The sequence below is a fragment of the Alligator sinensis genome, unplaced genomic scaffold, assembly GCF_000455745.1.
Source record: "Alligator sinensis unplaced genomic scaffold, ASM45574v1 scaffold546_1, whole genome shotgun sequence".
Classification (NCBI taxonomy): domain Eukaryota; kingdom Metazoa; phylum Chordata; order Crocodylia; family Alligatoridae; genus Alligator; species Alligator sinensis.
The window spans coordinates 2445783-2470868 of record NW_005842061.1 but is presented as its reverse complement, the minus strand read 5'-3'; the positions used below and the strand labels follow the sequence as shown (position 1 = coordinate 2470868).

Here is a 25086-nt window from a genome sequence, read left to right as displayed (position 1 = left end):
GCTGCAGGAGATTAAGCAGCTGCTGGGCCCAGAGGAGGCGGCCGAGGCCGAGGCGGAGGCGGCGGCGGCGCTGCGGGCTGGGCGCCTGGCCGCGCTCGAGTACGAGCTGGGCGTGAACCACACGGAGACTGAGGAGCTGTCGGCGGGCGAGGAGCACCTGCTCAAGTGCACGCGGCTGCTGGAGCCGCGCCGCCTCTCGCGGGCCTGCGTCTCTCTCTACATCCAGGCGCAGGTGGGCACGGGCGTCTCCCCGGCATCCAGCCCCGGGTCCGAGCCGCTGCCCTGCCCGCGGGGGCCGCGCTCGCCAGGCCTGTGCTGCAGCCCCCTGCTCCGCTGCCCCGCAAAGCCCTGCGCTGGGACTGGGACCCAGGTGGCATCGTGCGTGGGGTGGCTGCTGATAACAGTCAATAGCGGGTCTGTAGCCGCAGCTTGAGCTAGAAAACAAACCAACCTTGGAGTTCAGTGTCGGGGTCCTGGGCTGGGAGGCTCCAAGGGTGGCTGCAGGGTGGCACCGGGTCCTCTTGAATTTGCTAAGTACCCTAGCATTTGCAGGGGGCTGGCTTTAATATTTTATTAAATGGGGTTTGATTGGTTTTATTTACCTTTTTTTGCTTTACTGGAACTTTTGGAGCAGGAACAAACCAGATTTTTTGTGGACTTGGAAGGTGTTAATACCCGAGGTTTATATCCCTGAGGAAGTAAAAGGAAGCGGGGTTTCTCCTCTCTTTGTTGTTGTCCAGTGTTGTTTAACATGGGCCTGTTTTTGTTTGTTTTTACCTTAGTTTATGGCCTTTTCTGGCAAGGCTGTTTTGTTTCTACAAATTATTTAAGCATTTTAACAAACATATAGCGACATGACATCTAATGGATTTGAGCACATCAGTTGTTACTGCTAATATTTTAAGATAAAGCTATGATATTATGTATTGGATTAATTAACATGGTCTTCCCTTATTATGGTTCCTTTTAGGCCTTGAGCTCTGAGAGCTGCTCTAATTAAGTCACCTGCTGTGACTCATGTATTCAGTGTCCTGTGCTTCAAAATCAGGGTGGGGGTGCTTCAACTAAAGCTCACTGGACAAGCATTAGTAAATGTCCCCACTGCCATTTTGAAGCACAGGGCCGCTGAATACATGAGATGTGGAGGCTGTTGGAGCACACTAATTAGTGCACACCAGCAGACTGGATTGAGTCTGCTCCAACGCACTGTAATTGCAGTATGTTGAAGCAGTGTCCCTCTATGTCTGCTGGCACCTGTGGATGGTTTTCTTTGCTGACCAAGCTAGTTGTCACATTTACAAAGGTTTACACTACGATCACTTAGAAACAGGCTATGGGGTTTTCTGCTTAGCCACACTTCTGCAGCTGGGTCTGGGTCCGGGTCCCTTGAAAATGGGCATGGCTGGCCACAGGCCTTACACTGACAAGGCTGAGAGTCACCAAGCTAGAACAACAGCCATTTCCTTGCAAAGCCTCACACAACTAGCCTGTAAAGGCTTCTGTGGAGGGTCTCTGCTACAGACTGGGGAGAGCCATTTGTGTTATTTAAGCAGGTTGTTTAAAAGATTTGGTTATTGTCCTTCATTGGGACACCTCATTACGGACCTACTTAATTTGTGGTTTCACAGATTGTCCACAAAATCTGCAAAATTTAACGGAAAGAGCCCCTTAAAAATAAAATACTGGCTCCCCAGCGGGAGCCAGTGGTCCTTGCTGTTGGGAGGGGAAGGTGCCAGCTGGTGGAGTGACATGAAGGGCAGCAGGCAAGAGGGGTTTGCCACCTTGTGTCGTTCCCCGCTGCAGCCTCTCCAGTCAGTGCTGAGGGGCAGGGCTTTTTGTGAAATGACCATGGAATTACAACTTTATACTGTGATCAACTTGCAAAAACTGGTAAGCTCCCCTGTGATTTAGGTAGACCTCTACTCATGAAATATCCATGCTCAGCAGGGCAAAGCAATCATTTAACAGATCCAGGGTTGCTTAAGAACCTGGCTGGGACAGAACAGTGTGTCATCAGTAATCAGAAGTCAGTCAAGCATGTTTAGGTCATGCAAAGTTTTCAGATTTGTTTCATAGTAGCTAGGGTCAGGAGGGACCTGAACAGATCATCCAGCCTGACTCCCTGCCACAGGCAGGAATGAATGCTGGGTTCACAAGACCCCAGACAGGTGATCGTCCAACGTCCTCTTGAATTTGCCCAAGGTAGGGGCAAGGACCACTTCCCTGGGAAGTTGGTTCCAGAGTTTGGCCACCTTAACTGTAAAATATTGCCTTCTGATCTCTAACCTAAACCTGTTCTCCATCAGCTTATTACCATTGTTCCTTGTTACCCCAGGTGGTGCTGGGGAGAAAAGAAGAGTTTGTAGGCAGCCACCAGGTCCCCCCTCAGCCTCCTCTTGCTGAGGCTGAACAGGTTCAGGTCCTCCAGTCTCTCCTCATAGGGCCTGTCCTGCTGCCCTCTCACCAAGCGGGTGGCCCTCTTCTGAACCCTCTCCAGGCTGGCCACATCCCTTTTTGAAGTGTGGCACCCAGTACTGGATGCAGTACTTTAACTGCGGCCTGACCAAAGTCGCATAGAAGGGGAGTATCATCTCTCTGGACCGGCTTGAGATGCACCTTTGGATGCATGACAAAGTATGGCTGGCTTTCCTGGCTGCCGTCTGGCATTGGTGGCTCATGTTGATCTTGGACTCGGTAATGATTCCCAAGATTCCTTTCTGCCTCTGTGCTTTCAAGAAGAGAACTCCCCAGCCTGTATGTATGCTGTGGATTCCTTCTCCCAAGGTGCAGCACCCTGCATTTGTCTGTTGAACCCCATCCTATTCTCGTCTGCCCACTTCTGTAGTCTGTCTAAATCTATTTGCAGACTCTCTCCCCCTTCAAGCATGTCCACCTCACCCCACATCTTAGTGTCATCAGCAAACTTGGAGAGCTTGCTTTCCACCCCCTCATCCAAGTCACTGATGAAGATATTAAACAGTGTGGGCCCGAGGACCGAGCCCTGGGGTACCCCACTGCTTGCATCTCGCCAGGTTGAGTACAACCCGTCCACCACTACTATCTAGGTGCGCCCCGCCCCATCAGCCAGTGTTTTACCCATCCAACTGTGTAGGCATCAATGCCACAGTCACTTAATTTATTGATGAGGATAGGGTGAGAGAGAGGACCTACCTTTGATGAACCCATGCTGATTGCCCCTGAGTATGATCTCCCCCGCAGGCCCCCCACAGATGTGCTCCTTGATGGTTCTGTCCAAGATCTTCCCAAGCACTGAGATGAGGCTGACAGGCCTATAGTTACTTGGGTCCTCCTTCTTCCCCTTCTTGAAAATTGGGACCACATTAGCCAGTTTCCAATCCCCAGCACCTGGCCAGATGACCGTGAATGCTCATACAGCTGGGCCAAGGGCTCCGCGATGACCCCTGCCAGCTCCCTCAACACCCTTGGGTGGAGGGCATCTGGACCTCTAGATTTAAAAATGTCTAGCCCTTCCAGAAGATCCCTAACTACACCTGCACAGACTGAAGGCCTGACAGAGCTATCCCCAAGGTTGTCCCTACCTCTGCTAGGTGGGATGTCCTGGTCCCTGTTCAAGAAAACAGAGGCAAAGAAACTGTTAAAAATATCACCTTTCTTGTTTGGCGTAGCCACAAGATTACCGTTTGCGTCTTGCAGGGGCCCTACATTGCCTGGTGCCCTCTTGCTCCCAATGTACTTGAAAAAGGACTTTTTGTCGTCCTTAATCCTGGACGCTAACCTGAGTTCCATCTCTACCTTGGCCTTCCTAATAGCCCTCCTATACTCCCGGGCCGAGGAGGAGTACTCCTCCTTGGCGATAGCTCCTCCCTTCCACTGGTTGTACGCCCCTGTTTTAGTCCTTGGGCGTTGCTGAATGCCCTTGTTGAGCCAAGGGGGTTTCTGAGCACTCTTACCCCGCTTGCTTCTCTCAGGGATTGTTATCCTTTGGGCCTGGAGGATCGCCCCCTTAAGGTACGACCATCCCTTGTGGACTCCCATCTTCTCTGCCTTCTGGGCCCTCAATGTCTCCCCCACTAGTCTCCTAAACTCATTGAAGTTGGCCCTTCTGTTGCCTTAGATCAGTGATTTTCAACCATGCAGCTATGGCACCCTCAGGTGCCTTGAGATCCTTTCAGGGGCCATGGCTGCCACACAGTGTTAGCACATTGTGTGCAGACATGCTTCGCAAGATAAACCCAGATTTTTCAAATGGGAATCCAGAGTCCTAAAACATCCTGATCTGTTGTGGGCTTTGTGTGTTATGTGCAAGAAAAGTGTTGCTCTATTAGTTTTTATTCTTTTTTTTTATTATAGAAAAGTAAGAGCTGGCATTTTCCAAGGGGTGCCTCAAGTGTAAAAAGGTTGAGAAATGCTGCCGTGGACTAAGTCTTTGGTTCTGCTTGGATTTTTATTTATTTATTTATTTATTTATTGAAGTATTGGTTCTCATGATACATAGGGCATGCAAATCTCTGACCGGACTATTCAGTTTCTTGTGAGACACTGCAAACCATCTACGTCATAGGCTGCCACACCCGCTGTCTTGCAGATGAAACAATGCCAGTCTAAATCAGTTGTTCTTTGTAATCAACCCATTCTGTCTTAAGGATGTTGTTTTCCCTTCCTTTCTTTCCCTCCTGTTTCAGATCCCTGATTCCATCTGCTTTCCAAATATCTTTTCAGTGTTATAACATAGTTCTGCTGTCCAGCTGGCAACTGATGCAAGTAACAGCTAGGAATTGTGAGTCTGGCTGTGGGATTTGAAGATTGGGTGCGCAGTTCTAAATGGTAACAAATTTGGAAACATTTGATAAGACAAAATATAAGTATTGTGAGCATTAGTGTTGCCTGTGTTCCACTACCAGAATCTTCTAGACGCTAGAGCTTTCTGCTTTGGTGTCCAGTCTCACCTTTGTTTTGGAAGAACTGGGTGTGCTCCTTTCATTTTATATTGCATCTGTTCCTAAAGTACGGGCTCTCTCTGTTCATCTACATGGTGACATAAATGACAACTGCTGTCTGACTGAGTTTAGCTGGTTTCACTGTTCAGTAAATTCATTGGGCAGCGTGCTTCTCTTCACAAACATCATGCTGTTGCCCTTGTTCCTGGCCTGCTCGTAGTACTCCATTTTTAGAAGTAATTTAATAATCCTTAATCTTCTGTTATGCTAGTTTTTATATTAATTTTTAAATCCTCCATCAGCCAGATACAGAAACTAAATGAATACATGTCAAATTTAATAACATTTGTGAATGGTTATTTTTTAATGATATATTTGGAGAAGTGCTTTGAAATTGGAGGGTGTGGGGATCACAGTGCAAGAATTGTTATGCAAGTTACCATGTTTTAAATCTAAAGATGCACACATTTTAAATTTAATGCATTTTTTCACTGTCCTTGTCGCCTATTGACAATACTTAAATATTGTTGCTTATTCCCTGTCTGTTTTCTCTTAATTTGGCTGCAGAGGTGTGATTCTGACTTTCTGGCATGATGATAAATCTTATGACGGCACGTGTGACTAAAGCCCCTGGCAGTATAAGACATTATACTTATGAAATGATTAACCAGTTAATCACATATTACGTAGCAACCTAGCCACATGTTCTTTCAGTTAATGGCAGTTTAAACCAGGGAATAAGCTGCAAAGTTATTACACAAAAAATGTATAACAACTTTGTGGCTGGTTTTCATTACACTATAAATTGAATTTGTGGCCAGCACTGGTGCCTTGAAGGGCTCTCGTACATCTAGGGTGCTGCAGCATCTCAGATATTCAACCTCCTGTACTTTAAAATGGCGGCAAGGGCACTTTAACTAAAGCTCATTAACTAATGTTTAGTTAAAGCGTTCCCACCACTATTTTGAAACGTGGAAGGCTGAATACCCAAGGCACTGTGGCGTTTTAACTAGGCTGGGGAACTCTGGTCAAATGATTGGCTCACATGCACTCCTGGTGCATCAGCTGGCTGGTGTTCTCAGCTGACTGGTGCTCACAGCCCTGGGAGCACCACTTTCAAGTGGAGAGGGAGCCCAGGATCGTGATGTTAGGCTCCCTTTGCACCAGCAATATGGCATAATTGTGGGATCAGGAATCCGATTACAGTTGCATCTCCTCCTGTAGTGTGGCAGGAGATGCAATTGTTGGGATCACAGATCAGATCCCATTGGGCCTTTAATTGCTGGGTGAATTGCCCATGTAACAGGCTGGGAAAGACAAAACTCTGAAATACGCACAAACACCTGCTGTAATAGAAGAAATACAGAAAATTGCAAACTAAGTTATTTGTCTGTATCAACATGGCTCATTATATTAGTGTGGTGATCCCTCTTTAGGCAACTCAAGCTAAAACTTTGGGCCAAATCCTAAACTTGAAATTGCCGTTTACTGGATAGGATTTGGTTGGCTGCCAATATCAGGACACGGTATGGCTGTATTTGCAGGCCAGGGTAATGGGAAGGAGAAACAATTTAGAAAATAACCTCGTTTTTTGTCTTTTCAGAACAATCTTGGTATCCTGTGGTCTGAAAGGGATGAAATTAAAACAGCACAGACTTACTTGGAATCTGCAGAAGCCTTGTATAATCAGTACATGAAAGAGGTACTATGTTGGTTGGTCTCAGCATTGCAAGTTTGCATGTAAACTAAGCGTTCTGGTACATACATTATAGTAGCACCTGGCATTAAGTTGAATGCTGTACAGACAATAAAAGATGAGTCTTGCCCTGAAGACTGCAACTTGCAAAGGGTATCGTTTTGAGTCCTCCCAGGCTGGGAGATGTTTCCTGCTGTTTTTACATTGAGTTATATCTGGAAAAAAATCTGTGAAGCATGAATTTCTGAGCTTCCTTTTCACATGTACTGAGATTCTGAAAAGTGATATAATGTGTGTTGCTAACACTTGGAAGAACTGAAATCTTGAATTGCATGGTATTCCAGTATTGTTTTAATAATCCAGAAAAACAGCTTTTTGCTTAAATAAAGTAGGCTGTTGTAACAACTCAGTTCTTAACCTGAATTAAAACAAGCAAGAGTAACAGTCAGTTTGGGAAGGCTGTTTGTCAGGGTAGTTTTAACATGCACTTATAGTTGGAGAAAGTGGTGCAGGCACCTACTCTGGACTCATTCAAGAAGCATTTGGATGCTTATCTTGCTGGGATCCTTTGACCCCAGCTGACTTCCTGTCCCTGGGGCAGGGGGCTGGACTTGATGATCTTCGAGGTCCCTTCCAGCCCTAACATCTATGAAAGTCTATATGTTGTTGCAATGTTTATTTTGTAAGTGCTTGTGAGCTGGACTTTGAATATTAAACCTAACATGCTAAGAACATTTAAAAATCAAGTTTATGGCGTTGCTGCTGTGCGGGTGGGGGGAAGAACAGGGCAAATGCTTTTAAATTCTTTGTGACAGAATTGGAATATTCCTTAATTATTATGGAATAGCTCTGTGTTTAGTTACTGGGAAGTTTGCTGTGTGAATATACAGGTTTGATAATTTGGGGCTGTGATGAGAACTAGCAGGATGAGAAACCATGTCTTAAGATATGTGCCTCTCTCCATTAAAGATTCTGCTTCGTGCCTTCAGCTAATTTGCAGGTCTGTTTTTAGCAAGCAAGAGAACAAAGGCATTCCGGCAGAATTCTCTCCTCTCAAAAGTACATGTAGCTACTTAGAGTAAGATGGACACACGGACCTTTTGAGGGCATCCAGAAAAATTAGTTATGCCTTAGTCGTCCTAACTGGGTGGCGGAGCTTTAAGCAGGATGACAAATTCTCTACATTTGAATCTGTTTTAAAATCTGGCTTGTTCTTATAGCAAAATAAAACACCACTATGATTTTAAGAAAGCTGTTAGATCATGCAGTAGAGCATTAAGAGGAACCACAAGTGCTGAACTCAGAGCTGCTGGTAAGCATTGTTGATGCCTAGGTACTGTGGCTAGGGCCTGGTCTCGGAGGAAGAGAATCATGGAATTCTCCAGGAGAGGGGAAGGCCCAAAGCCTGACACATGAGTTGGGCACTCATGGGAATTAAGAAGGGTTGCAGGTGCAGATTAGTTTCTGTTGGGAATTGTAACTGGTTTTGTTGAGCGTTGAAAAACTTGTTGGAAGCTACAAGGAGAGAGATTATGAGCTTTTGCATTTCAGTTAGAGGTGTAGAAATGTTTTACTAGCAGATTTTTTAACATTAATAATATAAGTTAAATAATTGAAGCTAAACAGAGTAGCCAAAAAGGATTAAACAAACAGATGACTTCCTCTTGGGGCTGTTAAGCCTTCATTCTTATGTTATCCTTTCATTAGTTCTCTAGTTACCATGCGTTTCCAGATTAGACAGAACATGAATAAAAGATAACATTATTTCTTTATAGACAAGGGAGGTTATTTTTTTTTAAAAGACATAAGGCACGGGCCTGTCTGTATAGTTTTCCCACTCTCCCCAGTAGATTTCAGGTAATGCTCCCAACCATGACCTATGAAGAGTATAACCCATGCTGCTTCTGTATCTGTCAGTCAACTGACTTTCCTGTGTAGGGGATAGTCTATTGCTATAGAGATATGTTTGTTATCCTGGAAAAGCCTATATTTTAATACTAAGTATAAAGAATACAGTGACTTGTGTACCAGTTCTGTCTGTCTCACAATCTTGAGCCAGATTCCTTCTGTCTCATGACATGACTTGAGAATGACACACGTTGCTAGAGAAGGTCCTGCCTCCTGATGTTCTGTTTTCTTGGGGAAATCTGTGTGGTCCAGTGAAGGCTACAGGACTGTACATCTCTAGAGGACTGGGTTTTGTTCTAGCAGTTCTATTGAGCTACTGAGAGATGTTGCTTCACTCTCCTTCAGTTCATAACATGAGGATAATGTACTTGCCATCCTCCATGTAATGTATAAAGAGATCCTCAAACAAGAGTGAAGTAGTACGATGGAAATATCTATCTGCCCTTTATTTTTCAAGTGCTTGAGCAATAAGGTTGTAAAGTTAAGAGCATGTGATTCTGGTAGTCCCTCTAAACTGGCCACCATGTTGCAAATGATTGTAATGCAGGGGTGGGCAAAATATGGCCCGCCGAGCACTTCCCTCTGGCCCACGGAGCCCCTTCAAAACCCAGGTAATGGTGGCTGCCTGTTTAAAAACCTCCAGTGGCAACCAGCAGCATCAGTTGCCAGTTGCAGCACCTCAGGTGGTTTACTTGGGTTCTGGTTGTGAGGCAACCAACCCTGACCCCAGCCTGACCCAGCTGGCCTCACCCTGCCCCTGGCTCAGGCCACGTTTGCAGCTTGAGACGGGCAGGGGGGCCTGGGCCAGAACCTGTGTCTGCGCCACCTTCTGCTTTGCTGCATGGGACTGGAAAGGGCCCTGCCCTAAAGGTAAGCCCAGGAAAGCAGCTGCTGGGCTGGCTTTCCCCGTGCTGTGCCGTGCTGTGCCGCCCGGGCTGAGCAGGGCTGGGCTGGGCTGCTACTGGGGAGGGGAAGCATTAGCTGGGCCGCAGCTCCGGCTCAGTTGGCATCAGGAAGGAGAGGTGACGGCGGAGCTGTGCGCCGCTTGGGATGGGACGAGCCTAATTGGAGCGACAGGGACTCAGCTGCACTTTCCTGCTGCCTGTGCTGGTCAGTACTGAGTGGCACATGACTCTGCCGCCGCTTCTGCTGGCCGGTGTCGACCCAGCTGGGTCTGTCCGATCCGCAGCAGCATGTGGCTGAAGCCTGCTTATTTATGAATTCTAAATATCTGCTAAAACCCTAAGTCAGTAGTCAAAGGCAATTATTTTGATTTCGGAGAGACTTTTTTTTTTTTTTTTTTTTTTTTTTGTGTAGTCTCTTCTCTTTGGAATGAATGTCTCATTGTCTCCTATTGAAAAGTTTATAAATATTTGCATTTTTCCTTTTAAAATCAATGAGACTTCACTTACGGAGTCACAGCTGGATTTTTATGATGTCCTTCCACTCTTTCTGCTTTCTTGCTCTTATGGGTGACTGTAGAAACCTGATGTTTTTGTAAATAATTTTGTAAACCATGCCTTATTCAATTGGGGGACATTAAGAGATTTGAAACGTCACAACACTTTACTCAAGCTGGAAGAAGTGTGTAGCCCAGATTAACATATGCATAATTTTTTTTGTCTGCTGTTGTCCTCATGTTAATTGATCAGCCTGGTGCTTTACCTTGAGAGTCAAGGATTTAGACTTCTATGGCTGGTCTGTGCACAAAAGTTTTGTACTTATTTATTTCTGCTGGTATAACTTAAAGTGATACCACCCCAACTATGTGAATGTAATAATATTAGTATAAAGGTGTTGTATAACAATACAATTTGTCATGTATAGGAAGGGGAATAAACCACGCTGTCTGATACCTTTATCAAAATAACTGTTCGCTTGGGATTTGTTCTGGTACAAACATTTTAATTAAATTTCATAGAAGTAGTTTTATCAGTACAAAAATTATGGGCAGGCTAGACCTTAACTTAAGTGGTTGTGGGTAGTCCCCCATTGTTGCACTTGTGCGCAAGTAACACCACTGTAATGAGAAGTTCCCTTGCTTTGTGGTTACAGCTATTCTTGTGCAAAACTGCTAGCAGAATCAGCCTTTGTGGGAGGTTTGCTAGGTATTCTGTGTCTAACCCTGCAAGGATTAGGAAGGGGGTGGTTTGGGGGGGGGAGTGGGGGTGTTACATGTGTTTTGTAATGAGCTCAGTGCTTTAAAAAAGTCATTATATTATCATATGTGAGAGAGCCACCAACTTTAACGCCTGAGTTTTTTATAGTTAATAATTTCAGAATATGCAGTATAATACTTTTAAAACGTCTATCATATTTACTCAAATTACTGGTTATAAGACAACCCCCCAATGATTAGATTCTCTATTTGGGAAATTAATAAACTTGTTACAATTTTCCAGGTATAGAATCTAATTATTGGAGGTTTGCCTTGACTTTGTCCCCTTCCTACTGCTACAGCAGAAAAAACAGATAGCTCTCTGCTTCTCCCCAACTTTAAAGTTAGGGGGAAAGGTTAAAAGCAGTCTCCCATTGCCATTGCTAATCATATGCTGCTTTGGACAGCAGTTATGTATTTAGTGAGATTTCCTTGTTTGTGATAAGACGAGGAGCTTTTTCTCCCATGCTAATTGGGAGGGAGGGATATCATCTTTAAATTGAGTAAATATGGTATGCACCAGTTTTGTATGTGGGTTTATAATAGTAAAAAATGAGATATATCGTATTTGCGATCTTTTAATTAACATCTCATGGATTTTAGGGGATAGTGTTCAGTATGTACCATTCAGAGGTTTTTCTGGAAAAAATAGTATTTTAAGGCTTGCTGGATTTGGGAGAACTGTATATGTGCAGTTAGGCCCCCTCCTGTGTTGCTTTGAGCATGTTTGATACTGCAGCCAGCAGGGGGAGCACAATGTCACCAAATAAGCTGTATGTGCTGTGGTTTTTCCTTGCAGAATGGGAATCCTCCCCTTGATCCCAGTGAACACTTCATGGCAGAAGAAGAAAAACTGACAGATCAAGAGAGATCAAAAAAGTGGGTACCAGCTATGGCATGCATTTTAATTGTGTGAGTGATAGCTGTTTAAAAAAGAAAGAAGGAAACCCTAAAGAAAGACCCATATTGTTTTCCCCAGATTTGAAAAGGCCTATACCCATACGCTCTATTATCTGGCCCAAGTCTACCAACATCTGGAAATGATTGAGAAGGCTGCTCAATATTGCCATACCACCCTTAAACGACAGCTTGAGTACAGTGGCTACTACCCAGTAGAATGGGCTCTCAATGCTGCTACCTTGTCACAATATTATCTCACTAAGGTAATCATTTAAATGCTCTCTTATGTTTGATTTATTAAGCTGCTATCACAAATGTAACTACGAAGTTAGTGAATGTTTGAGCAGCTCACTGAGACATGTACAAGTATTATATTTTAAAATGTCTTCCTTTAAGCCCACAAATTATCTTCCAGGGTCAAATATTTTTTTGGATTGGTAGAAGAACGTGTTGATTGCACACGCCACCAGAAGTGAAAATGAACTGTGGATAGATTTAAAAATAAAGGGCCAGAGGGGAAATAGACCGGGATGGTGTTTGATATGGTCTTGTAAATGAGGTTTTTAAAAGTGAAACTAAAGGAAAGTAACTGCGATCAGTTAATTTTAAGGCAACTACAATTACAGTATTTTCTTCTTTTTATTATAAAAGTAAATAAGAACCAAAGAACATGTTCAAGTTATAAGATAGCACCCTTTAAATTATTATCCTTTGGTATTCCAGCAAGTGGATAACATCTGTTTAAGGCTTTGTGACTATTGGAACTGAGTCCATAATTGCTACAGTCTTTGCTTCCCAAGTGTTTGCATTATCTCAAAGTAACTGGATGCTTTGTGAAGTATTTTATTTTTGTTTATTTAGGACACTTCCTACTCCAGATAATTCAAGTTACAATACATTGAATAATTCAATAGGCATTGTGGAGACTTCTGCAGTACTTGGATGCAGTAATCAAATCACTTGTGGATAGAATTTCAGCAATAATTTGCGCTCTGTGCTTCTGAGTAGGTCAATCAATGGGCCTAACCATGAAGAAAGGCTAGTGAATGCAAGCAAAGGAACTGGGATATGATTCAATGTTTGTTGCTTTTTGAGCTCATGACTGTCTTTATTGCAAGACACAGGAAATGACAATAACTGATCAGAGTAACATGGAAAAAATCTACTGTTTGTGCCTGATATCAAAGGCAAGGGCTGCCACTGTGGGTGGTGTTGGGTAGTAGTTGTGTTATGGTAGGAAGGTGGTGTTCTGTATTTAAGTATAAAAATCATTTTAGACCTTTTTCTTTGAGTGTCCAGAGACAAATGCTCCTGGATTTCTCAGCGTTGCAGTTTCCCCCATCTTCACATGTTTCAGCTATATAATGTGAGAGTTTAGCAAAGTTTAAAACAGCATCTCTTTACTATTTAGGCCAACTGATAAACACGACTGCTTTTGTTTCGCTACAGCAATGCTTTATGGAGTCTCGACATTGTTTAGCAGCTGCCAGCGTCATCTTTAGCCAAGCTGGGCAGGCTCCATCTGCAGAGGACAGTAAGTTTTTTATTTCAGTGCTGGCTAGTTTCAATAAGGTAGCTGTGAATTAAACATGATTAGTATAAATGTTAAATATTAATATGTTGGCCAGCTGGGAGGTCTAGTAATAGTTCCAGGTCCTTTTAGTCCAACTAATTTTATAAATCTTTTCTCTACAGTTTAAATTGCTGACTTAATAGTTATCTGCTACACACAAACACTGCAGCTGTTTCAGGACCTTTACCAGAAAGAATCATGCCGAAGTCTAGTGTTTTATCAAAAAAAAGTTATAGGCTAAAAATTGAGATTAGATAAGCACAGTGGATAGGGGCAATTTTCAAAATATAAGCATTTCTACCTACTTTCTTGTAAGAGTATGAAGGAATTTTCTTCTCTTGAACAGTGTGTCCTGTTTTACCCACTTATTTGAGAACATACAGTCAAATTAGGCTGCTCTTAAAATTAAATAGAAAAGATGAGTAAGTGAACGCGTCTGTATACGCTTCCTGAAAATAAATAAAATAAAAAATGATGACTATAGCAGCACTGTTCTTAGGGAAGCAAATGCGTGTAAAATCCTGCATGTTTTGTCACTTGATGCCAATGCAGTCTCACTAGGGGCCATCCTTGACTTGTGTTTGATATCAGTGTATTAAGGCAACATACAGAGGAATAGAAATTACTTTTCTAGAGATCCTGTCAGATCTGAGGATCAAGGTCACCTGACTATCACTTCTCTCCATTACTTCCTGTAAAACAGTAAATGTGGTGCTGTGAACAACTGTATCACAAACTGTATTATAGGTTTCAAACAACTGATAGCTTCAGGTCAATAGCATTTCACTGGTGGAGGATGGTAGGGACAAACATAAGTTTTGGGGCCCTTTCCAAAAAGAGAACTGGTGATTGGGAACACACAGCAGACATTACATTCTAATAGTTAAGTGTGCATAAGCTGGGAGTGACATAAATGTAGCAAAGCTGCTCCATCTTTAACCTGGATTAAGCAGTGTCAAAGTTGGAGCTGTTTTGCTACATTTGTATAATTCCAAACTTTGGACATGTAAGAATTCAGAGCAATATTTCCCCCTTTTCTTCTTCTGAAAAGTAACAGACTCTGGGTGAGTATGAACAAGAGTATGTTTGGAGCTGGTCCAGTGGTGCTGCACTGGGGGGATCCTCTGCCATGGTACTAAAGCAGTGAGACTACTGGCTAATTGTAAAGGGCTTGTACTAATTGGAAGGTAATCCCTTGAAATCCAGTTGGTAGTGCTAGTCAGGACAAAGTACAACCTAAGGAGACTCAAGCTGCCCAAATTCAGTCAAGTGAGTATTCGGGGTATAGATTTCTAATGGCAATTTTTTGAAGCCTGAAAAAAGAGGAAAAAACCTACTTGGTCAGTCATTTCACCTTGTACATGAACATTGAAGTCCAGGATATCTAAGAGGTAGTCTAGGTAGGGAAACCTGAGACTGACCAATCCCAGGTTTGTGATAATCTGAGGAGGGGTCTATGAAAACATCTTTGAATAAAAATTACAAGGTATTTCTGGTGCCTGTTTACATTTCTACTCAACTGCAAGCCAAGAGCAATGTTTGGGTTGACGGTTTGGATTTAAAGGGTATGGTTATGCTTCTACCCCAGAAGCCTGTCAAAATATATGGTCTCTAGTTTAGTCACAAGGTTGTGATCAGTGGAAAAGATGTGTATTTCCAACTTCAGCAGAGAAATGGGGATAACTTTACAGCTAGGACCATCTTTTTGTTCCCTAATCAAAAAAACATGTAATTGAATGTAGTGCTAGGGAAAAGTCCCAATTAGCAACACCAAGATGAGAGCCTCCTTTGTATTCTGAAATGACCACCAGCAATAGTAGAAGCTTCTCCATGTTGTCCTACTAATCTATCTCTGCCTTATCTCACAGGTGTCCAGTTTTCACATTCAGTTCCTGAAACTCATATTTTAACAGTGTTGCTCTTTATGATTGTGGTAGTGTTGGGAGGAGGAGAGTGCAAGATTTTGTGGGTTAGCAGATGTACTGTTTTTCTGTGCAGACTTGATTTGTTGTTTTCTTTCATGTCAATTCTTAGGCCCATTGAGAGAGCAAATGCAGAACAACTGTGCCTTGAAAGCAGTTTTTGCCATAGTTGTTCTGTTATGAACTCCTTACTTCAGAACAGAAAACAAATATTTCCCTCTCACTGTGGAGAAGACCCCTTACAGCTGCCATTTGCTTGTTACACTGTGGGGGTTAAGAAGGGAGTCAGATTTCAGAAGCTCTTCCCATTTTAAGTGTACATTCCTTTGAACTGTTTTAAAGATGTATTCATAACGGTAATTTACCAGCCATTTGTACTACAATCAGAAATGCACTCAGGGCTAGTTCATCTGAAAATAATAGGCAGAATAACAACTCAGTCAATGTTAGTAACAAGATGTCATCTTTATGCATATTTGAGCTTTGAGCTGGACTGCTTCACTTTTCTTCAGCTTTGTTTGTGATATGTGTATTTATCAGATGAAGCTGAACAAGACCACCAGGATCTTCAGCAGCGGAAAGCTGAAATTGCAAGGTGTTGGATTAAGTATTGTTTAAATCTTCTGCAAAGTGCTCGCAAATTGCTTGAGGTAATTGAAAGCTTGATTAAAAAAATCATGAGTACAGAATCGGGGAACAGTTATGTTTGTAATAGGAATAATTGCACAACCAGTAATTGAAGGACAGGTGTTCAAAGTGTAGGCTCTGCATGTTCTAAGAGCTGTGTTATTCTCTTAATACAGCCGTAGCATTAGGAAGTCATGGACAGAGGGCCGAAAACAAGGTGCATGCTCAAACTTGCAGTTTGATTCATAGAACATGCATATCACAACATCTTGATTCTTCTAGTTTTTAGCTACCATTCTCTTAGTGTTCAGTTCAGCACAGCCTTTATAGGTGTTTAAGCATGTAAATAAGCCCATCTGTACTCGGCAGTTAAGCATGCAAGTCGCTCTGTTGCCTTCCGGTGGAACTACTTGCATACTTAAAATTGACACAGTACTTCAGCAGATGCTTTAGCTGGAGCCTGGAATACAGTGCCTGTTTGGAGGGAGAGTATTGCATGAGCGATAACATGCAGAACAGGGATCACAATTTCCATGCACTTTCGTGTGTATAATTTTTAAAATGTTAGCATGCCCCCTTTTCTGTCTTGCTACTACTATTGTTTTACATTTGTATTTGCACAGAAAACTATAATTAAAAGCAACTTCAATATATATGGTTCTCTGAAGGCACAAGCATTCTTAAGTAACATGCTCTGTTATTTTAGGACAACATAGGAGAGCTGGATCCAGACAGGCAATCAGAACTTAAAGCCCAAAGAAAGAAGGAAGAGGATGAAAAAGAAAAGAGAAGGAAGAAAGCTGTTTTATTTGGAACCAGCGATCTGTGTGACTCTGTGTTAGCCATGGAAGAGAAAGTGAGCTGTGTATGTCCTTTAGATTTTAAAGAAGCCAGAGAAATCTTTCTTGTGGGTCAGAATTATGTTCAGGAAGCAAAGGAATTCTTTCAGGTTGATGGTTATGTTACTGACCACATTGAAATTGTTCAGGACCACAGTGCTTTGTTTAAGGTACTTGCTTTCTTTGAGGAAGATTATGAAAGGCGCTGCAAGATGCACAAGCGTAGAATAGATATGCTGGAGCCCATATATGCAGACTTGAATCCACAGTATTACTTGCTGATTAGTAGGCAACTTCAGTTTGAACTGGCAGACACCTACTATGAGATGATGGATTTGAAGGTAGCTATTGGTAACCGTCTAGAGGAGCTTGACTCTCACACAGTAAAAAAAATTAATTCTCTGGCTCAGTTAGCAGTCAAGTACTATGAACTCTTTTTGGATTCTTTGAGAAATCCAGATAAAATATTTCCAGAAAAATTGGAGGACGATGTTCTTCGCCCTGCAATGGTGGCCAAATTTCACATTGCACGACTCTATGGCAAGCTTATTACTTCTGATGGCAAGAAACAATTGGAAAATATGCAGACATCATTGGAATATTACACATTTCTGGTAGATTACTGTGAGAAGTATCCAGATGCTGTTCATGCCATAGAAACTGAACTAGAACTCAGTAAAGAGATGGTTGGTCTTCTTCCAACAAGAATGGAGAGACTAAGAGCCAAACTATGTCCATTCACTTAAGTTCTTGTCTTCACTGAATGGAAATGTGCAGTGTTAAAATGGTATCTGTAAGAAGTGCCATTGGACATTTTGCATCCTAGGTGTTGCTCTTAGAAATCAGTTCTCTGCAGTTATGAGCTCTAGCTGTGGCAGGCAGCGATAGAAACTTTTGTAAAACTGAGAACTGTTCAGTTAAGTAGCTGTCCTACACTAATGGTATAAAGTCTCTAAATGTAAAGTAAATGTCCAGCTGGTGCTTTGTTTTGCTTGCTCTATGGAAATATAAATCCTTCCTGTCTGTCTTCCTCCAGAATTTGGTTCCATTTCTAAATGCAATGCTGTGCTTCAGATGTTCTTTTAAGGAAACCTACTGGGTAGCTTGTTCTATCCAAGAGAACTTTTCTAAGAACTGTAAAACACATTCTGCCAACAACAGATGATGTTAGAGTTTTTTCCTAATCTTTGTCCCTAAGAAACACATTTCCCTTGACATGGTTATTTTACGTTGTCTTATATTTATTTTGTATATTATAATGAATTATTTTGTCTCAAAGTACCTGTTATAGAGGCTTAATAAATGGACCTGCTTGACTAAAAGCTCTTCTACTGAGTCCTTTTTGCTATTTAATTCTTTCTTGAATTTTTTTTGAGACCTGAATGGCAGTAGAAACTCGGCACTTTCTGCAGGAGTCAAATATGTTGCAGCCTCACTTAGTTATAGAATCCTGTAACCCTTTGCCTCTTCCCAACTGTTGTACAAACAGGCAGGCATCAGGAGCAGGCGAGAGAGAGATGATCAAATACACTAAGGAAAGCATACAAAAAAACTAGAACTCTTGGTTCCAAAATGATACCTTTTATTAGACCAACTGGAAAATGGCAAGAAAATTATCCTAAGGAAAGCATGATGTTCCTTGGTCCCCTCAAGGGATTCCAAGAACCAAGGGGATATGGCCAAGATCTCCCTACAACACAGGATTTTTTTCCCCCCTGCTGCCAGAAGAGCACTTGGCCTAGCTGGACATGTTAGGGCAGGGCATTCAGTGGGTCCCCACAGACTATTTGAGGCCCACAAAGGATTAAGTTGTGGCCCTGAGCTTTCTCCTGGCTGCTCCCCCTCTCATTGCTCTGGCTATTCCTGAGGGAGGCTCTGCGTTCCTCCTTCCTCTTCTGGCTGCTGCTGTGAGAGCTGAGGGTGAAGCTGCAGCCATGTGAGCGCATTGTGCAGCCGGGGAAGGGGTGCCCATGGCATGCAAACCGGCTCATCATGGTGTGGCCCCTGCCAGTGCAGCCAGTGGGTCACATGACCTCTGGTCACTTAGTAGCTGGACAGCCTTGCATCGTGTTTGATTAAAAAAAAAGCAATATCCTTTTTTATAAAGGACCGACCTAGACCCTATTTGGTCCCCAGGATCGGGGAGAAATTAAGTGTCACCTTTGCCTCTGCTCCTGTACTGAGAATAGTTTGGCTAAATTGGAAATTCTGGCCTAACATGCAGCAAGAAAGCAACCAGTAGTCACCCACTGGGTAAATGGGTCATTTGTAAACAGCTTGTTTAAAAACCATTCTCTTCCCTACCAAGTATGTAACTAGTCAAGTTAAAACCCCTATACATACAATAAATGCATGCATTTGAATTGTTTATTATTTGTAATACTATGTGCCTAATGCCCTAGCCGTGCCTAAAACCTAGGAGCCCATTGGGCTTGGTGCAGAACTGAAATGGTCCCTGTTCCAAAGAGGAAGAACAACAGATGGAAGCAGACAGGTGAGGATAAGGAAACAATGAGATGTTGGTATGATAGGCCCTGGGCTTGGCACACCAACAGCCTAACTTTTTGTGTTTTTTTTAAGGTTTCATGGAAAAGGAGTGTCTAAGGAGAATGTGGATATTTATGGAGGACTTCTTCTGAGGTGGGTTTGAAGTTAAGTGTCTTCAGCTATGACCAATCAAGAGTGGGGGCATTCTTACTGTGAGACAAAAAACTGCTGGTTTGTATGTGGTAAGTTCTAATTGCATGCAGAAATTCTGTTGAAAGCAGAGGACAAATTGTCTGACTCCTAACCACAGACTGAAATAGATTGACATGAAGCAGACCCTGGAAATGGCAAATGTTAACTTGAGCATATATGTAAATGTGTGGAGGGCATTCAACTCGAAATAGAATTACTTAGCCTTCAAGAGGTTCCCACTGTTTTAACTTTAATTTATTCAGTCTTTCCTTGTGACATGAGTGAGCTGATCTACCATTTCTGAATAGTAGCTGACCTCGATGGCTCATGCACAAAATTGTTTTCATCTTGGTACCTGTGTTACTGAGAGTAGTGAAAAGTGAGTGTTTGTGTAGTTTTTGGTATGATGGGCTGGTGAATACTATCAAATTCTCTACTTGTAACTCAAAGAAGGATATGAAGCCAAATTGTATGAATTGGATCACTAAATGGTACACAAGTAAGTTTTTGGTTTATTGTTCCTTTTGTTTCTCCAAATAATTTTAATACTGAAGTCAAATACTTTGCCCTAATATGCAAGTTTACAAAGTGAACTACAAAATGGTCAAACTTGTGTTTAACTCGGTTATATTGCTGAATGCCTCTTCTAATCAGACTATTAATATAGGATGGCACAAACAAATAAAACAATACACCTCCCCTCTGAGACGCTTGCGCTTCCTGGGGGCGGAACTTCTGGTAGAAGTATAGAGGACAGATTGCCTGTTTTCTAATCAGCCAAGCAGAACCAGGTCAACACTTAACAGAGGCTAAAAATAACAGATAGCTGGACTTAAACTATAGCTTATACATATTAATGTGAAGAGATGGAGTTTCTCAGCTTTTTGAGATTTATCTCCTTTGAACGTATCCCAGATTGCATTATTTAGACCAATGGTTGTCAACTAAGGTACTATGAGCCCCTTTTAGTGGTGTCACAATGTGGGTGCTGCTGCAGCCCGGTTGAAATGCCCTGTATGTCTCCTGTGGAGGCAGATCAGAAAGTAGCTGCAGTTGGAGCCTGCACCCTTCCTGTAGCCCTTCCTAGTCTGACCTGACATGCTCCTAGAAAACAAGGTTTGCTGGGCAGGTGGGATGGTAGAAAACCCCTCTTTCCAGGAGGAGTGTATGGGGTTGGACTAGGAAGGGGTGCAAAGAGAGAGAGTGCTCCAGCAACAGCCTTTTGCAGTTCCTGACTGGAGGAGCAGGGGACACCCAGGGCAGGTAAGACCTCCCTCCTCTCCTCCCCCCACTTGCTTTCAGCATGGGGCAGTTTAGTTAGGCTTCTGCTCCTGCCTGCATTAAGTTTATCAGAAAACCCTAATACAGGCACGAGTGTGCGGCAGCACTCTGACAGACAGCCACTAAGGTAAGTGAAGGCAGTTCAACAGTGGTTTTCAACTAGGGTGTCACTGAATTCAAGGCAGTTGTGGAAGGGTATCCTGACTCTAAAAGCACTGAGAACCACTGAATCGGACAGTTACCATGGACTGCATGGGGAAATGAGATGGATAGTCAAGAATCCTGAACATTTCTGTTGCATTCTGGGATATTGCCAGTAAACTATCAACTTTGACATACATTTCACAGAATAATTTTGAAAATGGTTAAAATTAATTTTTGTTCTGAATGTTTGTTGGTTTTTTGTTTTATTTTCTTTCAAACCTTGGCTTTTTCAGGATTCTAGGTTTAACTTGGTTTTATTTTTGCTTTTTGAACTCTTCTTTACATGTGCACAGTGTAATGTAAGGAGGGAAGAGGCTTTAACTCTTGTTGTTGACCAAGCACTTGAATATCTTGGCTCAAATATCAAGGAGATGGTAGTTGTCAAGAAATATAAAATAACCCAATCTTGCTAGTTTAAGTCTGGGTGAAATGTTCTTTGAGGTTGCATTTCTGACTTCCAGTTGGAATCTTAAATTTTAAGTAGCTTATCTCCTTGATCTCCCGGAAGATAGACAAATCGGTGACATTAGTTCTCCAGGTCTTTTAAATGTTCAAGAGTATGACTAGCAAGACTCAGTCTGCTGCTGAGGCCATATCATGTCAGATGCCCACCAAAAACCCTTATTGTGTTTATGCTTTGAAATGATACCAAATTCATATTAGAAGCTCTTTTTATACATTTTACATGGACAGTAATTCTTTAGCATTTAATCTAGATAATTATAGTGAGTAACAACCTTGAAACTTTTATTAGATTAGGGGGGCAAAGCTTTGTTCAAGAATGTTGAGTTTTAACTACAAAGCATGTGTGAGGTCAGCCATTTAATTCACAGATTAATTAAAGATTAGGTTACTGTGAACTCTGTTTAACCTCCTGGGTTTTTATTCCTTTCTTTGCTTTAATTGGTAAGATTTTTGAGGCAATGACTTCTGTTGTTACTGTGTTCCTGTCTCTTTCCCCCACCTCCCTCCTTCCCCAATAGAAAGAGTAAAGTTTTAATGCATATTTTACAAGATGCTTCCTCACTCATGCAAAATTTGCATAAATCACTCTAGTGGCTGAACTCTCCAGTTTTTTGGTAGCACTTCTTCCATGACTTTGCACTATTCAGGCAAATAAAACATTAAAAAGGGACAGGAAGAGCCCATCAGGCAGAGTCCCAGTAAGGAAGGGTGGAACTCGCCCTTCTTCCCGCCAGCACCAGGAGGCCTTTTCTGTGTGTTGCATTGTTTTAAAGGGTGTTTGCTAGGGGTGTTTGGGCTCGTGGGCCACATGGGTTTTGGGGAGGTGTCAGAAGCTGGGTCAGTAGCCCCCTCTCCCTGCAACAGCTCACCAAACCTCCCTGTGTGGGATGGGGCTGCAGACAGGTGGGGGGGCAGGTAGCAGGTTCAGCTTCTACCCCCAGGAGGAGCTTGGGCAGATGGGTCTAGGCCCTTGCAAAGCAGCTAGTATTTGCTTCGGATTCGGTCAATTCAGGGGACAGTGATTCGATTCAGAGATTTGGCTTCTGCTGAATCTCCGAATCTCACAGGCCCCAGCTCCTGGCTCTTTGGGGGGGGAAGCCCCCATTCATTGGTTGCTGCCTGGCAGGGGGCGGTCCCCACTGCCCCGTGCTGTGTGGGGGGCTCTGCCATGAGCCCCTCAAAGCCCCGAGGCCACTGCAGCAGCTGGTGAGTGCAGGTGTTTTTTGTTTTTGGTTTGGGTTTTTTTTTTATAAAGGGCCAGGAGCTGGGGCAGGTGGGGCAGCCATGTGGTGGGGGTCAGGGGTGCTCAGGGGGCCTGGGGGAGCAGGGGATGGTGCCTGGCAGGGATCCCCCCCCATGGTCCCCTCCAGCTCCTCTCCCTCAGCCCCTACTTACCAGCAAGAAGTCCAGGTCCAGTTCCCTGTTGCAGTGAATCGCCGAAGCTCTCAGAATCTTTTCCAAATCGATTTGGAGAGCTTTGAATCAATTTAGACCTTTTAATTGGTCCCCTGATTCGATTCGGATTTGGAGATTCGGCCACCGAATCGGGCCAAATTCCCTCCAAATCAAATCGGCGCCTGCAGCTTTGCATAGCCCTAGATGCCTCCATCCCAGCAGGAACCTGCAAGCTGTGTCCACAACTGATGCCAGTGCGCACTCAGAGCTGGTGTAAGCTGTGGGGGCATGCTATAGGTTGTTGCCGCCGAGAGCCGCGGCGCGGGGTTCGGGGCTTTAGGAGCCCTAATCGGCGGGCGGGTACTTGTGACGCTTGGGGTGGAATCAGGTACTCAAGCGTTTTGGTTAAACAAAAGGTTGTTTACTTACACTGCTCGTACAGTGCAGGTCAGATGCTTGCTTCGGTTATGAACTTGGGTCGGGCAGAAATTACAAAGATGTTGGTTGGTCTGCAAACGTGTTCAGGGTTGTTCGGGCCGGCAGTCGTCTTACATCTCGGGTGGGGGTGTGCTAGGCCCCCTTGGGTCGGTGACGGGGAGTCCTTAGCGGTTGATCAGGCCGCTAAGTTCGCTCTGAAACACGCGTGGAGTTTGCTAGGCTCCACAGTGTACTCAGAGTTCTCCACGAGGTGTGTGTGGAGTTCTCCAGCTTGGGCGGAAACTGCTTGAACCTCTTATATGGCTAGCAAGCCAATCGCTGGTCGCCATGTAGGAATAATTTAAAACTGGCCAATAATAATGTGAATTTGCATATGAGTGGTGGGAACTTTTTTCTAAACTGTAATTTTCCACTATTGTAGCATTTGGTTACTGGGTTCAGGCATAGCGGAATTTTCCTCCATGACCTAGTTACTGCCACCAGAATGATTGACAGCAAAACTATGCCATATGTATCGAACCCATGGAATTCTCCTCTGGGCTATACCAATTCTCCTCTGTGCTATAGGCATCTAATTAATGGGTTCTGACATAGGTGAAGGGCAGTTAGGAGGGGAGAGAGAGACAGAGAGAAGAGGCCCTGCCTATAATAAGTGGCAGTGACCAGTGCTGGGTGCCAGGCAAAAGCAGCTCACCACTGCCAGGGCCCCTCTGGTTGTGGCCTGGAGCCTGTGCTGGGGCTGCCCTGTGGCTCCTCCCTGCCACTGCCGCTGGTGTTACCTCCAGGCTGCCCTGGGCCAACGGGCAGCAGCAGGGAGGAGCTGCAGGGCAAGCTCCAAGCGCCCTCAGCCAGAAGGGCCTCAGCAGCAGCAAGCATGCTTGCCACCAGTGTCCTGATTTTGCTTGGTGCCCAGCACTGGCTGTTGCCACCCATCATGAGCAGGGCTGCCTCTCTGTTGCTCCCTTGCCACCCCCATTCCTCCCTCCCCAAATTCTCACACCTACAGCACATCCCCACAGCTTACCCCAGCTCTCCCACACACCAGAAGCAGTCCTGGGTGGGCACTGGCATCAGCTGTGGATGCAGCTGGCACATTCCCACTGCATCAGCTGCGGTCCCAGGCAATTGCCCCAGGACCCTGCAGGCAGCATCCACAGTGATGCTGGTGCTGCTTCCAGCGCACTGGGTGGGAGGTGATGTAAGCTGTGGACAGGGCCGGGATGTGCCTGCCTACCCAACATGATACAGCAGCTGGAGCTGCCTGCTCCCCACAGGCCAGATCCTATAACCTTGTGGGTGCTGACCCGTAGGCCAGATGAATCAGTTGGCAGGCTGGCTCCAGCCCCCAGGCCATATTTGCTCACCCCTGGTGTATGTGTTGGGCTGGAGGTGGAATAGAGGGAGATCTGCCCTTCTGCATAACACTGTCCTCTCAACCTGGCAGCTCTATCAGCAGGGAAACTAGCAAACTTTGTACTATAGCTACTCTCACTTCCCTGTTATTTCTAGGAAAGGGAATGTTAGTATTGAAGAGGGAGCCATGGTAGACAAGCTTCTCGGTGTATCCTCAGATACAGAATTATGGAACAATGAAGAAAATAGTTGGCCTGCCTAGATCCATGGGCTTGGAAACTGTTTTCTTTGTCGGCTTGGTAGACTGGAGGGTCCCAAAACCAGTTTGGACCGGAGAGTTGGTTTTTCCAAAATCCCAGTTCTAGCTCTGGCATGCACTTGAGTGATCTTAGAGGGAAGTTTGGGGAATTGCTATCTGCAAGATGAAGGTGGGAGGACTAACCTTCGATCAGTGTGTTGTAGAGGTATCTGAGGTATTAGATTTCATAGACATTAGGGCTGGAAGGGACCTCGGAAGATCATCGAGTCCAGCCCCCTGCCCAAAGGGCAGGAAGTCAGCTGGGGTCATAGGATCCCAGCAAGATAAGCATCCAGTTTGCTCTTGAAGGTATTCAATGTAGGCGCTTGAACCACCTCCGGTGGCAGGCTGTTCCAGACCTTGGGGGCTTGGACAGTAAAGAAATTCTTCCTTATGTCCAGCCTGAAACGGTCTTGTAGTAGTTTATGACC

General features: G+C 44.0%; 1 protein-coding gene across 1 annotated transcript; it reads left to right on the top strand.

The window, feature by feature from the left end:
- Window position 1: 1 nt before the first annotated feature.
- KIF1BP (KIF1 binding protein) lies at window positions 2–17864 on the top strand (the record flags this gene model as incomplete). The annotated part of the gene is made up of 7 exons (XM_014519694.1): window positions 2–232; window positions 6523–6621; window positions 11481–11560; window positions 11661–11844; window positions 13031–13115; window positions 15617–15726; window positions 16410–17864. Coding segments are annotated over 7 exons (1668 nt in total), but the record flags the coding sequence as incomplete, so codon positions are not given.
- Between the last annotated feature and the right edge of the window lie 7222 nt (window positions 17865–25086).